The sequence below is a fragment of the Sphaeramia orbicularis genome, chromosome 1 (assembly GCF_902148855.1).
Source record: "Sphaeramia orbicularis chromosome 1, fSphaOr1.1, whole genome shotgun sequence".
Classification (NCBI taxonomy): domain Eukaryota; kingdom Metazoa; phylum Chordata; class Actinopteri; order Kurtiformes; family Apogonidae; genus Sphaeramia; species Sphaeramia orbicularis.
Genome location: NC_043957.1, coordinates 30,661,902 through 30,675,126, shown reverse-complemented (window position 1 = coordinate 30,675,126; position 13,225 = coordinate 30,661,902). Strand labels below are relative to the sequence as shown.

The 13,225-nt window shown below is 38.4% G+C and overlaps 1 protein-coding gene across 1 annotated transcript; it reads left to right on the top strand.

The window, feature by feature from the left end:
- The first annotated feature begins 1,192 nt into the window (after positions 1 to 1,192).
- Positions 1,193 to 8,264, top strand: LOC115427500 (meteorin-like protein). Its single transcript, XM_030146458.1, has 5 exons — positions 1,193 to 1,592; positions 3,125 to 3,308; positions 3,390 to 3,615; positions 5,883 to 5,942; positions 7,408 to 8,264. The coding sequence occupies exons 1-5, from the start codon at positions 1,498 to 1,500 to the stop codon at positions 7,662 to 7,664; spliced, it is 822 nt and encodes a 273-aa protein (XP_030002318.1). The 5' UTR covers positions 1,193 to 1,497; the 3' UTR covers positions 7,665 to 8,264.
- The last annotated feature ends 4,961 nt before the right edge of the window (positions 8,265 to 13,225 follow it).

Sequence of the window (13,225 nt, the reverse complement as noted above, 5' to 3'; positions counted from 1 at the left end):
AGTATCATGCTCGTCGTTCCGACTGTTTTCTCACGGGAAAACCGCCCGAGAACCAAACAGGCGTTTAGAGCACACGTGTGACTTTTCGTTATGTCAGGGTGTTTCTTTTTCCGCGTGGAAAAATCCACCCATACGACACGAAAAGTGTACAAAACGGCTTTCATGGGAGCCAAGATTAGTGACGGCCCACTGACATCTGGTACCATTTGAATCATATGTGTCCACTGCGCACACCTTCTTTTAATACAGTGCTTTTAAAGCTGGATGTTGGACTGAGCAGCACTCAGGGTTCTGGTTGAATCAGACCTGCATGCTGCTCTCATTTTCACTCCAATAATATGATCCATCTGTTTATAAAGCCAACACGCAGACTCATACTGTTTGTATCTTGTCTCCACATATATTGCAGAGACCTGTAAAACATGGCCTTTCTTACTGCTGACTGCATAAAATGAGGACAAATAACTTGGCCATGTCCTTAGTCTGGGTATGTTTGCATTTCTGTTATGTAGGCACTTGTTTAGGACTGAAAGCACGATCACGTCTGCCTCCATCCCCACACTTTTTGTTCATTTTCCTCAGTGGAAAAGTTTTCTTTAAAAAATCAAAGAAACATGTTATTTGTTGTTATGGGGCTAGATGTGACTTAACCCTTATGGCTGTTTCAAATACTAGCCACATTCATATCCCTAAGTAGGCAATTCTTTTCATAACACAGCTGCAAAAAAACACATAGGCCTGCACAGATATAATATTCTACTTTCCTTTGGCTAATTTCTTTCACTTACATCGGACCTAATTATGGATCTCAAATACTATTCTTATATATTCTAACCCTATGAATCCCAGCCTTTTGTCATGATGCCACCTTATTTCAAATGGGTAAAAAACAGAAAATATTAATTATTTTTAATACATTATATGCAGAGTAATTTTTTGTATTGAATTGTTGCAGCCTGTTAAATGTTTGTGAATAGCAGCAATACTGATTTTACGTATTATTATTTTTTATGCAGTGTCACACATTCATCACTCACCACTGTACATAAAAAAGCTCATTTCATAAAGTAGGTGGGGAAAAAAATAAATAAATAAAAAATAAGATTTCATTCTACTACGGGAGGAGGAGTGGGCGGGGCTTGGAGAGAGCGCACGCGTGTCATTCAAGCGCAGTCAGCTGTTGGCACGCGCCCACAGTGACGTGAAGCGGAGCTCGGGGCTAAAGTTTGCTTAAACGGCTCGTGTCGTCAAGTTCTGCCGCTCGCACTCCTGGTTTTCCTTCCTCGACGCGCTTGTCAAAATGTTTTTGTGCCACCGGACCAGCGGCAGACGCGACCTTTGTCTCGGCTGAACCCACGCGACATGTAGTCTGTGGTCTGAGGCTGGACGCAGGGGGGATACTTCACTGGATCCGGATCTTACAGCTCGCGGGAAGAGCGCGCGGCTCGCTGGTGTGCAGCTGCGGGATTCGGTGACCGCGCGGGCGGACGGGCCACCATGCTCCGTCCGTGGGCTGCTCAGTGGGTCACAGCTGTGCTCCTGTGTCGGACCGTGGCGCAATACTCCAGTGACCAGTGCAGCTGGAGAGGAAGGTGAGGATGAAGACCCACAGGACTATCACAGGAGGCAAAGAAAACTAAGAGTAACTTACTGACATGTAGTCCAGGGACCATATACAGTCCACTAAAATAATAACATCATAACCTAGAAACAATGTCAACTGCAAACTTCTGTCTGTTTTAGAGTGAAAACAGTTAAATTGCATAATGAAAATATTTACATCTACAAACTATTCTAAAAAAAAAACAAAAAACGTGATTAACACAAACAACTTGAAATTTCCCAAGAATAATAAGTGCAATTTTACCAATATTATGCCTCAGTTTATAATTCACACATGTTGCAACTTACAGATCTCAGTGGATCTACAGCGGCCCAAAACATTTGTAATAGGCAAAATATTGGTAAAATTGCACTTATTTCTCTTAAAACACTCATGAACAATATGTGTTCAGGTCATTCACATTTTCTGTGAAAGGACAGTTTGGAGGTGTCATTATTTATAAGTTAGTATCTTAGTGTTTTACTGGTTTGATCCACCTGAGATCAGATTGGTCTGTATGTGGCCCCTGAACTAAAATGACTTTGACACCCTGGATTGTTAATGTCTTAAGTGTAATTTTGGTATTTCACAAATTCATCCCTCAGGCCAGATTGGACCCTTTGGTGGGATGGTTTTGACCCATGAGCCATATGTTTGACACTTCTAAGGTTATTAACTCAAGTGTGGTTGTTTTCATTGGCCCATATTTAATGTTTTTGATAGATTTTTGGTTTCATAATGGTTTAGATATGGATATTTTGAGTTTTCTATGCGAATCTGTAAACAGGGCTGTATCTTTCAACTCTTCTTTTCTACAGTATCTTTATCAGTTGGGTTTCAGAAGAGTCATTTGAAGTGTGGATGTATGATTAAGGCTAATGTAATCCTCAAAGAATTACTTTTTGCCACTGATGCATGGAAAAGTTTGGCCAATCTCTTAACTTTACAAGGTTGATATTGAGAAATGAAAACAACCAAATGTTACTCATCAACATCACCATATTTTATGGGCAATTTACACTCTTTTCAGAAAGGAAAAGAAAGACAGGAGGAATTTTAATTTGTTCAACTGTTTTGCTGTTTCAGTACATCTGTCTTGGGGGGCCTTCTGCTTTTGGAAATATAATTCACACACTTCTGATTAGAGGAATGTCCCTCCTCCACTTACTATCTTAAGTAAATAGAGCCATATGGCGTCTTTGATCACTCCTCAAGTCCCCAAGTCATAAAAAATGAAAGGCTGCACCTCGCTCTTGGTGTTATAAGGTTTAGCCTCCTCAGACTTCTGAAGAGCTAACAGCCCAATCAGGCTCCATATCAGCACTCATTAAATCCATATGTTTCTTCTACTCTGTTGAGAGTACCTCAATAGTAATTCCATGATTACAGGAATATTTCCAAGTTTCCTAAACTTCATCATACAACTTCTCTTTAATGTAATGCCTTTTCTCCACTCCTGATCAAACAATTTACAGCCTTGTTTCAGAGATGCTCATGGACTATCTGTTGTCTCCTTTGCAGTGGTTTGAGCCATGAGTCCCACCGCAGAGATGTGGAGCAGGTCTACCTACGCTGCTCTCAGGGGTCTCTGGAGTGGCTGTACCCCACTGGGGCCATCATTGTCAATCTGCGACCGAACACAGAGCCGTCATCAGGACACATGGCAGGTCTTCATGTGTGCATCAAGCCCCGCACTTATTCAAAGGTAGAATACAACACCAGTGTGAAGAGTCAGCCAAACTATACACTGTTTTACGGTGTTACTAACTGTGATGTCTTGGTTTAGGGTTCTCGTGTTTATCTGGAACATGCTGGGGATGTGAGGTTGCTGCTGGCAGAGGGAGAACAGTCTCAGGGCACAGTGCACTGCTTCAGCCTGGCAGATGGGGCTCTGTTTGTGGAGGCCGCCTCACAGATGGACATCAGTCGCAAGATTACAGCTTTTCAATATGAGCTCGTGCCCAGTCAGGGACCTGGGGCGCACATGTACCCGTACCTGCACCATGGTTTAGGTAAGTGGATGCACATACAGTCTGAAAGACAGGTTGTTTTATTTTCACCAACTGCAAAAGCACAATAAGATCTTATCACATTACTATATAGTTTTATGTCATTTACTTTTTGAGGTTTGTCTTGTGACACCAGTAATATTTGATGTGAAGTTTAACCTTAATAATACAGCTGAGATCAACACCGAACAAGGGTGATACACATATACACACACACATATATATATATATATATATATATATATATATATATATATATATATATATATGAGGGCTGGTCAATAAGTTCATGGCCTCACCCAGAAATACTGGTTGTTATAATACAGGATGTTACATTCTTTCGTGATGGGATAGTGATGCTTGAACATCGATGGACCAAGTGCATTGCTGTAAATGGAGATTATGTTGAAAAATAAAATATAAATTATCAGTCTGTGTTGTTCTGTTCTGGGTGAGGCCATGAACTTATTGAACGGCCCTCGTATATATATATATATATATATATATATATATATATATACTCTTTTTTTTTAGTAAAGCTGTGAAACACTTGTCCCCTACAGAGGACAAAATGCATTGCTGGGTCTTAAGAGGATATTTTAATACAAAGACAGAGACTGGAAACTAAGGGTTTCATTGAGTGGATTATTTCTTTATAGTATATGACTATAAAGCATTTGTGTCCTTGCACAAAGGAAATTCAGTAAACAGTAAAACCTAAGAGTGACTGAAGGGATTACAATAGCAAACTGTACTTAAAAGTGGTATTAAACACACCAGCAAAACAAGAAAACCATAAAGAATAAACAGACAATAGCTGGAAGAAAATATGGTGACATTTAGAGCTGCAGGAGTCAAAATCATGGGAAAAATGTCAGAATTAGAAAATTCAGACCTTCCCTCTGCAGCTCTCTGCTCTCAGTCCAAATCAAAAGACGTATTGTTATGGGAAATTGAAGACACTTTACCCAGTTTCTGTATTTAGTATCACTTTCAGGACATGACTGGTGGAATCTGATCAGTAGTCAGTTATCACAACTGTCATGTATTCATGTTTTTTACCTTCTGCTTCTCTGAAAACACCTGTGATTAGCCAAAAATCTGCAACACGGTGTAGATTTTGCAGAAGTCTCATTTTCTCTTAAACCACTTTAATTACAATACACTGAAAGGTAATAAGGGATGTTGTTTTCCTCAGTGACACTAAAATATATCTCTAACTAAATATCCAAGAAATATTTACAACTCAAGCACTGCAGCTTTAACATTTTGAACTCCTCTAGGGTCAAAAATAGTCATTTTAAGCATTTTACATATGTTCTTCTTTCCTTCATAAAAGCTCTTATCAATAATGTTTATGGAATAGTACCTGTGAGTCAGACTATCATCGTTAAACTCTTGTTTTGTTCGTGGCCATAATGCATTTAGTACCTAAATGTTGTTTTTTATGTAGTTTACTACACTTCAGAGCCTCTGATTCCACTGCAATCTTTCAGGCTGAAATCCTGAAGCATGCATATTTTCAAAGTTAACTTTATGCTATGACATAGATCTGAATAAAATAAACAGTTGAAGGAAACTCATGAACTTCAATGTAACACATGAACTTCAGACTTACTGTGAATTAAGTTCTATTTCCTCTGTGCATCAAACCATATAATAAAGCATCATTTAAGGCCTCATCCCTGGCACATTTTCTATACAACACTCAAAGTTACTGCTTCACTCTTGTTTCTTTTTTTCGCCGACACATTACTGTTGTTGGACTCTTTCCCCTCCCCCACCTGTTCACACCCGCGCTTTCTTGTCTAAGACCAGACTTATGAAAACAAGCAGGCCAATCAAAAGGTCACGACAGGGTCAAGCACAAAGGTCAGCCAATCGTCTCCTGGCTGTCAATCAAGTGCAGATCACCCTAAAGCAGGGCATTTTGGGTAGCCCACCCATAGGAGTAAAGTGTTCTGGCAGATGGGAGGGGTTTGTGTCGGTAATGAGACAGAAGAAAGCCTGTCTGTTTGTGTCTGAGAGTTTTTATAGGTGTTTTTATGGCGATGCGGTCAAGGGGTAATTCTCTGATCACATGTCTTCTTTCACCTGCTGTTCTCATTCACTTACCCACCGCTTCTTTTGATGTCTGCTCTGACTGAAAAACAGACTTACAGGATGACACCACAAGATTTGAGGAAACAAGTGGACTGAGGCTGAAGATCCACACTGTTCCTTCTCATGTTAAAGGGTGTTTCATTGTGTCTTTTTTCTTCTCCTTCTAGTCACCTGTAAGCCATGTTCAGACGAAGAGGTCCTCATGGCTGTGTGTACCAGTGACTTTGGTAAATATCTATACGCAGAGCCATAGTAACACTTAAAACCTGGACTTCCTGTAACTTTTCTGACAATTGGTCTGTTGCATCGTATTTTGCTTCATTCTCCAAAGTCAGATGATTTACCATGATCATAAGATGTCACAATCTGAATCTAAATACAGGAAAATATAATTTCTCAACAGTATGTGTGCAAAAGAGTCAGAAAGTCCATCATTGATAAGAATTGTACAAAAATATTCCGCTAAAGTTTGCCTCTAAACATCCCTGTCATACTGATCATATTAGACAAAGTAAGTGTGCAGCAGTAAAACATTCCAGTGCACTGAATTGGAAAAGGGTGTGTTTTATTACGTCCGCCAAGGAAGTAATTCAATCACTCGCCTCTGGTTTTTCATTTGTCTGTCAGCAGGATTACACAAAAAAATACATGACTGATTTTCATAAAACTTGGTGGAAATGTAGTGCAGGGACCTTCAATTCTGAAACAGAAAGCAGTGATATTATGTTTTTTTTTTAATGGAATTATGCATTTTAAAACATTTCCCTGTGGTCTACATAAACTGTAAATGCTATGCTTGGGTCTGAATTCTTCATTAATTCAACTCCACAGGTCCATCTTCAGCCCAATTTTTGAGTAATGACACCAGAAAGGTCCTTTTGAGCACTGGCCCTTTAAATGCACAAGCCACTTCATGCCCCACCCCCTCCAGGTTGTTGCTTTCTGTCCCATTCAGCCACTTGTGTTCATGAATACAACCAACAACTGAATATTTTAGGTAATCAGCTCGAAGTGTGGACATATTTTCAGTATGGACTACAACTACTGCTGCTGACAAATATGGCGTACTCTGAGAAATGTTCGTCGGAAGTCTTGACCTTATATGTGCAAATGTTGTGATGTAACTAGTTATAAAACGTAACAAATTAAGCAGGAATTAAAACAGGCTGTAGAAATCCACTGTATTTTTGCCAAAATTAATGTAAAAATAGCTTTGCAGCACCTGGAGGGTTCAAATTCAAACTTTTTGAACTATTAGGGTCCAGATACACAAATAAATGAACCAAAGACTAATAAGAGTGGGTTTAGCAACGTATGACCCCTTTAAAAAGAGGTGAAATCTGAGTTTTTATTTAGTCATCATCTATTTAATTTCTATTTTTTTGAGGAAGGCCATTAAATGAAATTGAAGGGATTATATTGCAAAACAGAGGAGGTATACCCTATCTCTGCTCAGGGTTGTCACCTTCTACCCTTCCACCAGGGTTGATGAAAATGTTTGCAGCTGTTTCGTTCTAATCCTCACAAGACAAACCAAACTGGGGGGGTTTGGTGGAGGTATGAGCTCCACTGTAGCTGCTCATGAATTCATCTCTATATTTTAAACATGATGATGATGCTTTGTCTTCTAAAATGTCACAGATCTTCAAGTTACTTCTTAACTCTTATTTTTTTTTTTTTTTTTTTTTTTAGCGGGCAGGGGTGTCTTTCAAGGCGTGGTGTCAGGTACCAATGGGCACTCTCTTGCGGTGGTGATGTTGAGCCGACTCTTCCGCCAGAAAAGTGGGTTGTTTGCCTTCGGTGGAGGCAGAGGGCGGAGCTGGAGTGGACGTGTCAATGTTCCAGCTCAGTGCATTGTGCCGCTCAGAGGGGACGAGTACCTTTTGACTGGTTCCATCCATTTGGTGAAGCCTGGCTTGGCTGCGCACCTCGATACAGGGACTTTTTGAAGCTATATGCAAGAGCTCAGAAAACAGGGACGAATCCCTGTCAAATAAACACTGACTGAGAGACCTCCTGTTACTTCAGGATAAAATCATGAGTGGAAGTTCTCAATATCTTGCTGAGGAACTTTTAAAATGGAGCAGGTTAAAGAAATGAGGATGATGGAGCAGTGTGGTTTGAAAGACTGATACCCCTGCAGAAAAACATCCAGATGAACAATTTGAACCTTATATTTGGTCTTTGTTCTGTGCTCGTAGGTGAACCCTTTGGACTACCTTTGTATAGTGTTTGTGTTCAGGTGTTTTTGTGTAGTGTGTGTGCGTGTGCGTGTGCGTGCGTAAAAGTGAATGACCGAGGACCTTAAATTAAAAGTGTGTCTTGCTGGTTAAAGTCTATATTCTCTTGATGATACTGCTTTTGTGATCATTCTTGAAATGAATGTTTGCTTTGTAAAAAGCTTTTTGTAAAATTTAGGAGTCTTCTGACAGAAGTGTTCGGTATGCAGCTCTGTGAGTCTTTATGAGTCTTTAAATGTGTGTGTTTTGCAAATAAGTCTTTATATTTACAGAAAATAAAGCCACTCAGCAGCTTGTTAATTCTCTGCAGTTCCAGTTTGATCTATACATTTCATTCTCTGCCTCGTCTCAGTGTACATGTTGTCTTGAATTCAATATGAAAAATAATGATTTATATCTTAATAAATCTTTCTGCAGTATCTGGAAGCCACACACAAAAAAAAAAAAAAACCTAAACAAATGGAAAGCGAAAACAATAGAAACTGACGGAGCAAAAGTTACCAGCCCTATTATCCCACATGGATGCAAACAAAGACATATTATCCACCTAACTACCCTGAAGAAAAAAACCATTATGAGTGTTCAGTGACCATTAGCTGGCAGCCGTGCGTCAGCGCTGGCGTAGCTACCCCTGTGGAGCATTGACGAGCCACTGTTCTGCTTGGCATAGTCGCCACTGTGTGTGTGTGTGTGTGTGTGTGTGTGTCGACGTGTTCTCGCAGCTGAGCGAAACAGAGAAGCAATTATATTTTCTAACAGGGCCAACCAGGTCCCTTGACTTTTATGAAAACAGACTCCTGTGGTTTAAATAATCACACAAGCAGAAGCATGATACTACTTCAGTTAGAGGTTACACAACTTAGACTTCACATTTTAGTCAAAGCAGCAACAAGTAGCAGCTCCTCTGCAGCTTTAGATTCAAATGAAGTATTTAAATCCTTTTGGCTTAGTGAACTAGTAAAAGCTCTGCATTCAAAACGTACTTAAATGTACTTAGGTGGTATGAAATGTTGAAATGCTGTCATTTTACTGCTACATTAACATTTATATTGAATTTTACAGATGAATGTGTTTAAGGTTGAGCTCATTGTATCTTTTTTTATAAACTGTTAAGTAGTTTAATTCACATACTATAAAATCATCATATCATTTTTCATTTCATTTATTTCGTTCATGGTTGTGCATTTCATCAGCAGACATTCAATAATCATCAGGTGAACAAACACACCCATGCTCAAAAAGGAGTAGGATGAAAAAAAGCTTATATTTCCTGGACCCTTCTAAATAATAATAGTCTTAATGGTTAGCGATACACAACTAGCTATAAAGTCATACTGTATAAAGTCAGACAAACCAAACAAAATACATCCAAAGATAATACAAAATGAATACAAACCCAAGAGCAAAACTACATATCTAGGAAGTACAAAACAAACAAAACATAGGTAAATAAATATATACCTGACGAAATGATGCCAAATAATTACGATACCGGACCAGATAATGGAATATTTACTTATTCACTTTAACAAAGTCAACACAGAGAGATGCATGGTTTTCACAGGACATGAAGGATATAAAAAATTATACCTGAATATAGTGGAATACACAGGACAGTAGAAATATAACATGAAAATACTACGCAGTAGAGGGAAGTACTCATCAGTTTAGATCCTCCTGGTAGTAAAGGTGATGTAAATGCAGCTCTGTGTTTGCTAATGCTGGTTTCGATTTGTTTTCTTCATCTTTATCCTGTCAGATTCAGATACACTGCTCTTAATGTCAAAGGTCAGTGGATGGAAAAGTCTACAGAAGAGGGAGATGCTTGGATGACCTTAAAGGGTGTATGTGCACATCTGCCTTTGTCTGCTGACAGCAGTTGTGTGTATGTGATGCTTTCCCCCTTTCCTCAGGAAGAGCAAGAATGGAAGGAATGTCCCCTCCCACACACACACACACACACACACATACACACACACACACATGTTGTGTTTCTGTGCTTTTAGGGGACACTGCATTTACTTCCACTCATTTCCTGGAGATTTTCTCAAATGTTAATCATAACATGTCTAAATCTAACTCTAATACAACCATAACACTGATTAAAAACCAAGTCTTAACCTCAAATGTGATACAATGAACAGCAGGTTTGCATCCCTGTAACATAAAGAAATACTCACCCATATATATATATATATATATATATATATATATATATATATATATACATACACATACATACATACACACACACACACACACACACAACACTTAGAAACCAGCCCCTCCAGTCAAGCTTCATTTTGAGCATGTGTCTGAAACTATAAGACTGTCAATGTTTGCATCTCTGCAGTCATGCCACCTCCCACTGAAGTCACATAAACACCGTAGGACTCCAAGTAAGCTGTGAAGAACTTTCAACACTTAACATAATTTCCACACAACTACACTTGTATTGGTTTGGTTTGTTGGTTTTGTCATCAAGGCTGCATTGTGTGTGATTTGAGAGTTTTACTGTTTTAACTGTTGCAAATTCTGAGTAAAATCTGCAGGAGAAGGAAGGAGAGGAAGACATTCACATATAACACAGTTTAAGATAGACCTTAAAGACTTGAGAAGGGTCACCTATATATATAACAGCCCCTGCTCCATGCACGGTCTGGTTATATGTAGGTGTGTTTGTCTTAGGATGTAGTCTGAGTAGACCACAACACACGCGTCCTGCACACCGCCTACATAAAAACATGCCACACTGCAGAAACCCAACCCACCAAAGCAACACCCAACACCCCTTGGCAACCCACTCTGGCAACCCTCCAGGTCCCCTTGGCATCCTCGCTAATTCAGGACACACTTATCCCTCTGCACTGGGGTCTTAATGTTAACCTTTCAGTGTGAGAGTGTGTGGGATATGGAAACAGTTGAGAAGCACAGCTGAGTGGTCAGCTGGAGTCGAGGGAATGGCTGAGCTCAGGGAAAAAACACATGCATGCTTTCACCCACATATACCACCACTGGTATTTTATAATGCACTGGCCAGGGTGGGGTCAGTGCTCTTAAATTATGGCACAATATTTTGGATAGGAAGTACTGGGTGTTTGCTTCCAATAGGGGGTCAGCGGTGGAAAACTGTGGTATTTGATGGAAATGTCTTCATAAACATGTGCAATGAGACTGTAAAAACCACAAATATAGTAGATTTTTAACTGAAAAAAATCAAGAGAAACCCTCACAGTACTTTATCTGTACAAACACTCTGGAGCAGGGGTGTCAAACTCATTTTAGTTTAGGGGCCACAAACAGCCTAATATGATATAGAGTGGGCCAGACCAGTAAAATATTATAAATAATAGAAGAAGAACTTATAAATAATGTCAACTCTAGAGTTTTCTCTATGTTTGAGTGAAAAAAGTAAAATTCCATGATGAAAATGTTTACATCTTGAACTGTACTTGAACATAACATGAAGAAATATGAACAACCTGAAATTTTTTTTAAAAAGTGCAATGTTAACAATATTACACCTAGGTTTAACATTTATACATGTGCATCACAACTTACAATCACAGTGGACCTACAAATACACAAAACATGTAGTAACAGGCAGAATATTGTTAAAATTCCACATTCTTCTCTTAAGACATTTCAGATTGTTCATATTTGTTCAGGTTATTCACATTTTTTGTGAAAGGCTAGTCGGTAAAAGTATATTTTTGTGTAATTTTACTTTTTTTTTTTTTTACACTAAAACAAAGAGGAAAATTTGCAGTTTTCATTATTTATAGGTCATTATGAGTTAGGTTATTATTTAGGTTATTATTACTTAGTATTTTACTGGTATGATCCACTTTAGATTGAATTGACCAAAAATGATTTTTACATCCTTGATTATTAATATCTTCAGTGTAATTTTTGCTTTTCACCAATTTATCCCACGCCAGATTGGACCCTTTGGCGGGCTGGTTTTGGCCCCCGGGCCGCATGTCTGACACCTGTGCTTTAGAGGCTAAGATGCACTATTAATAAATATTCATGTTTTCAATAGTTCAGTCTTATTAGCAGGATATTTGCTCTGGACTGACCTTGGAATGTACAGAACATTAAGAAAAACTTTTTTTTTTTTAATATTAAACAAATCCAACTTCATAGTGTCAAGTGATGTAAATTTAAGAAAATGAACAAAATCATAGTTAAACTCTGTCCTTTGTCTTCCTTTCACAGGTGACTGATGTGTCTGCAAATAGAAAGTTTATTCATCGATATCTGTAATATGTGAAATTATCTAAAAGCCTGTTTGGAGCAGCTGTTTTTTCAGGTTCATGTTCCTTTATTAAGGCTGTGCTTTGGATAGAATGCCCTCTAGTGGCAGTATTGTGAACATTTAATGACAGCATTTTTATGTCACATTCAAGGAAACTGAATCCTGCTACACCCTTAGAAAAAAAATTGTACAACTGTGTTGAATTTTTACAAATCAGTTGATGAGATTTGGTGAAATGATTGTTGTGTTAATTTACATGTTAAATATATTAACTCCAGTGATGTGTCAGGATGGTTATCATGAAGATGGTCTTCATCATGTTGTATTAACAGATTTTGTCCTCTTTTGGGAGCATATGTGGTTCAGGTTCAGGTTCAGATTGCTTTATTTACATCTGTGGGTAGATTTGTTCTGCAGTCAGACACACCTCCAAACACAACAAAACGAAATATGAAACCAAGACATGAGCCGATTATAGATACATTATTATATGATACGATAAAAGTTCCACCAATCAGAACATAGAAGATAATAGAGAGACAGATCAATAAAAGAATGAATGTGATATAAGATAAAAAAAAAAAAAATAAACATTTGGACAAAGACCACGGTAAAAGAAGTTTGAAGAAATAAAATAAAAAAAAATACTGACATAAATATATGATACATTCATGAATAATTAGATCAATAAATTACACGCAATATATTTCCAGAGCAAGTGTTTAAAAACATATCTAAAACCCTTCCAACATTCACACAAAATGTGCACAATAGAGCACTAGAGTGTAAAAACCCACAGACACATACTTTTCACACACTGAAAGTATTTGCCCCCTAGTTTCTATTAAATAACACACATATAACCACTTGAAACCCCTCACAAACATTTCACAGCACAGGAAATAAACTTTCGCGCAGCGTGGCATACAAGGTTAAAAACAGCAAATGCAGAAGTGAAAGCTTTCAACATCTCATGAAGGCATCGATATTAGTCACATCAGAGTCAGTC

What these genes read in the sequence shown, in the direction of transcription:
- LOC115427500 (XM_030146458.1), top strand. Translation starts at nt 1,498, where the DNA reads ATGCTCCGTCCGTGGGCTGCTCAGTGGGTCACAGCTGTGCTCCTGTGT. An exon ending in CAGTGCAGCTGGAGAGGAAG is followed by an intron (nt 1,593 to 3,124) that starts GTGAGGATGAAG and finishes TCTCCTTTGCAG; the next exon opens with TGGTTTGAGCCATGAGTCCC. An exon ending in TGTGTGTACCAGTGACTTTG is followed by an intron (nt 5,943 to 7,407) that starts GTAAATATCTAT and finishes TTTTTTTTTTAG; the next exon opens with CGGGCAGGGGTGTCTTTCAA.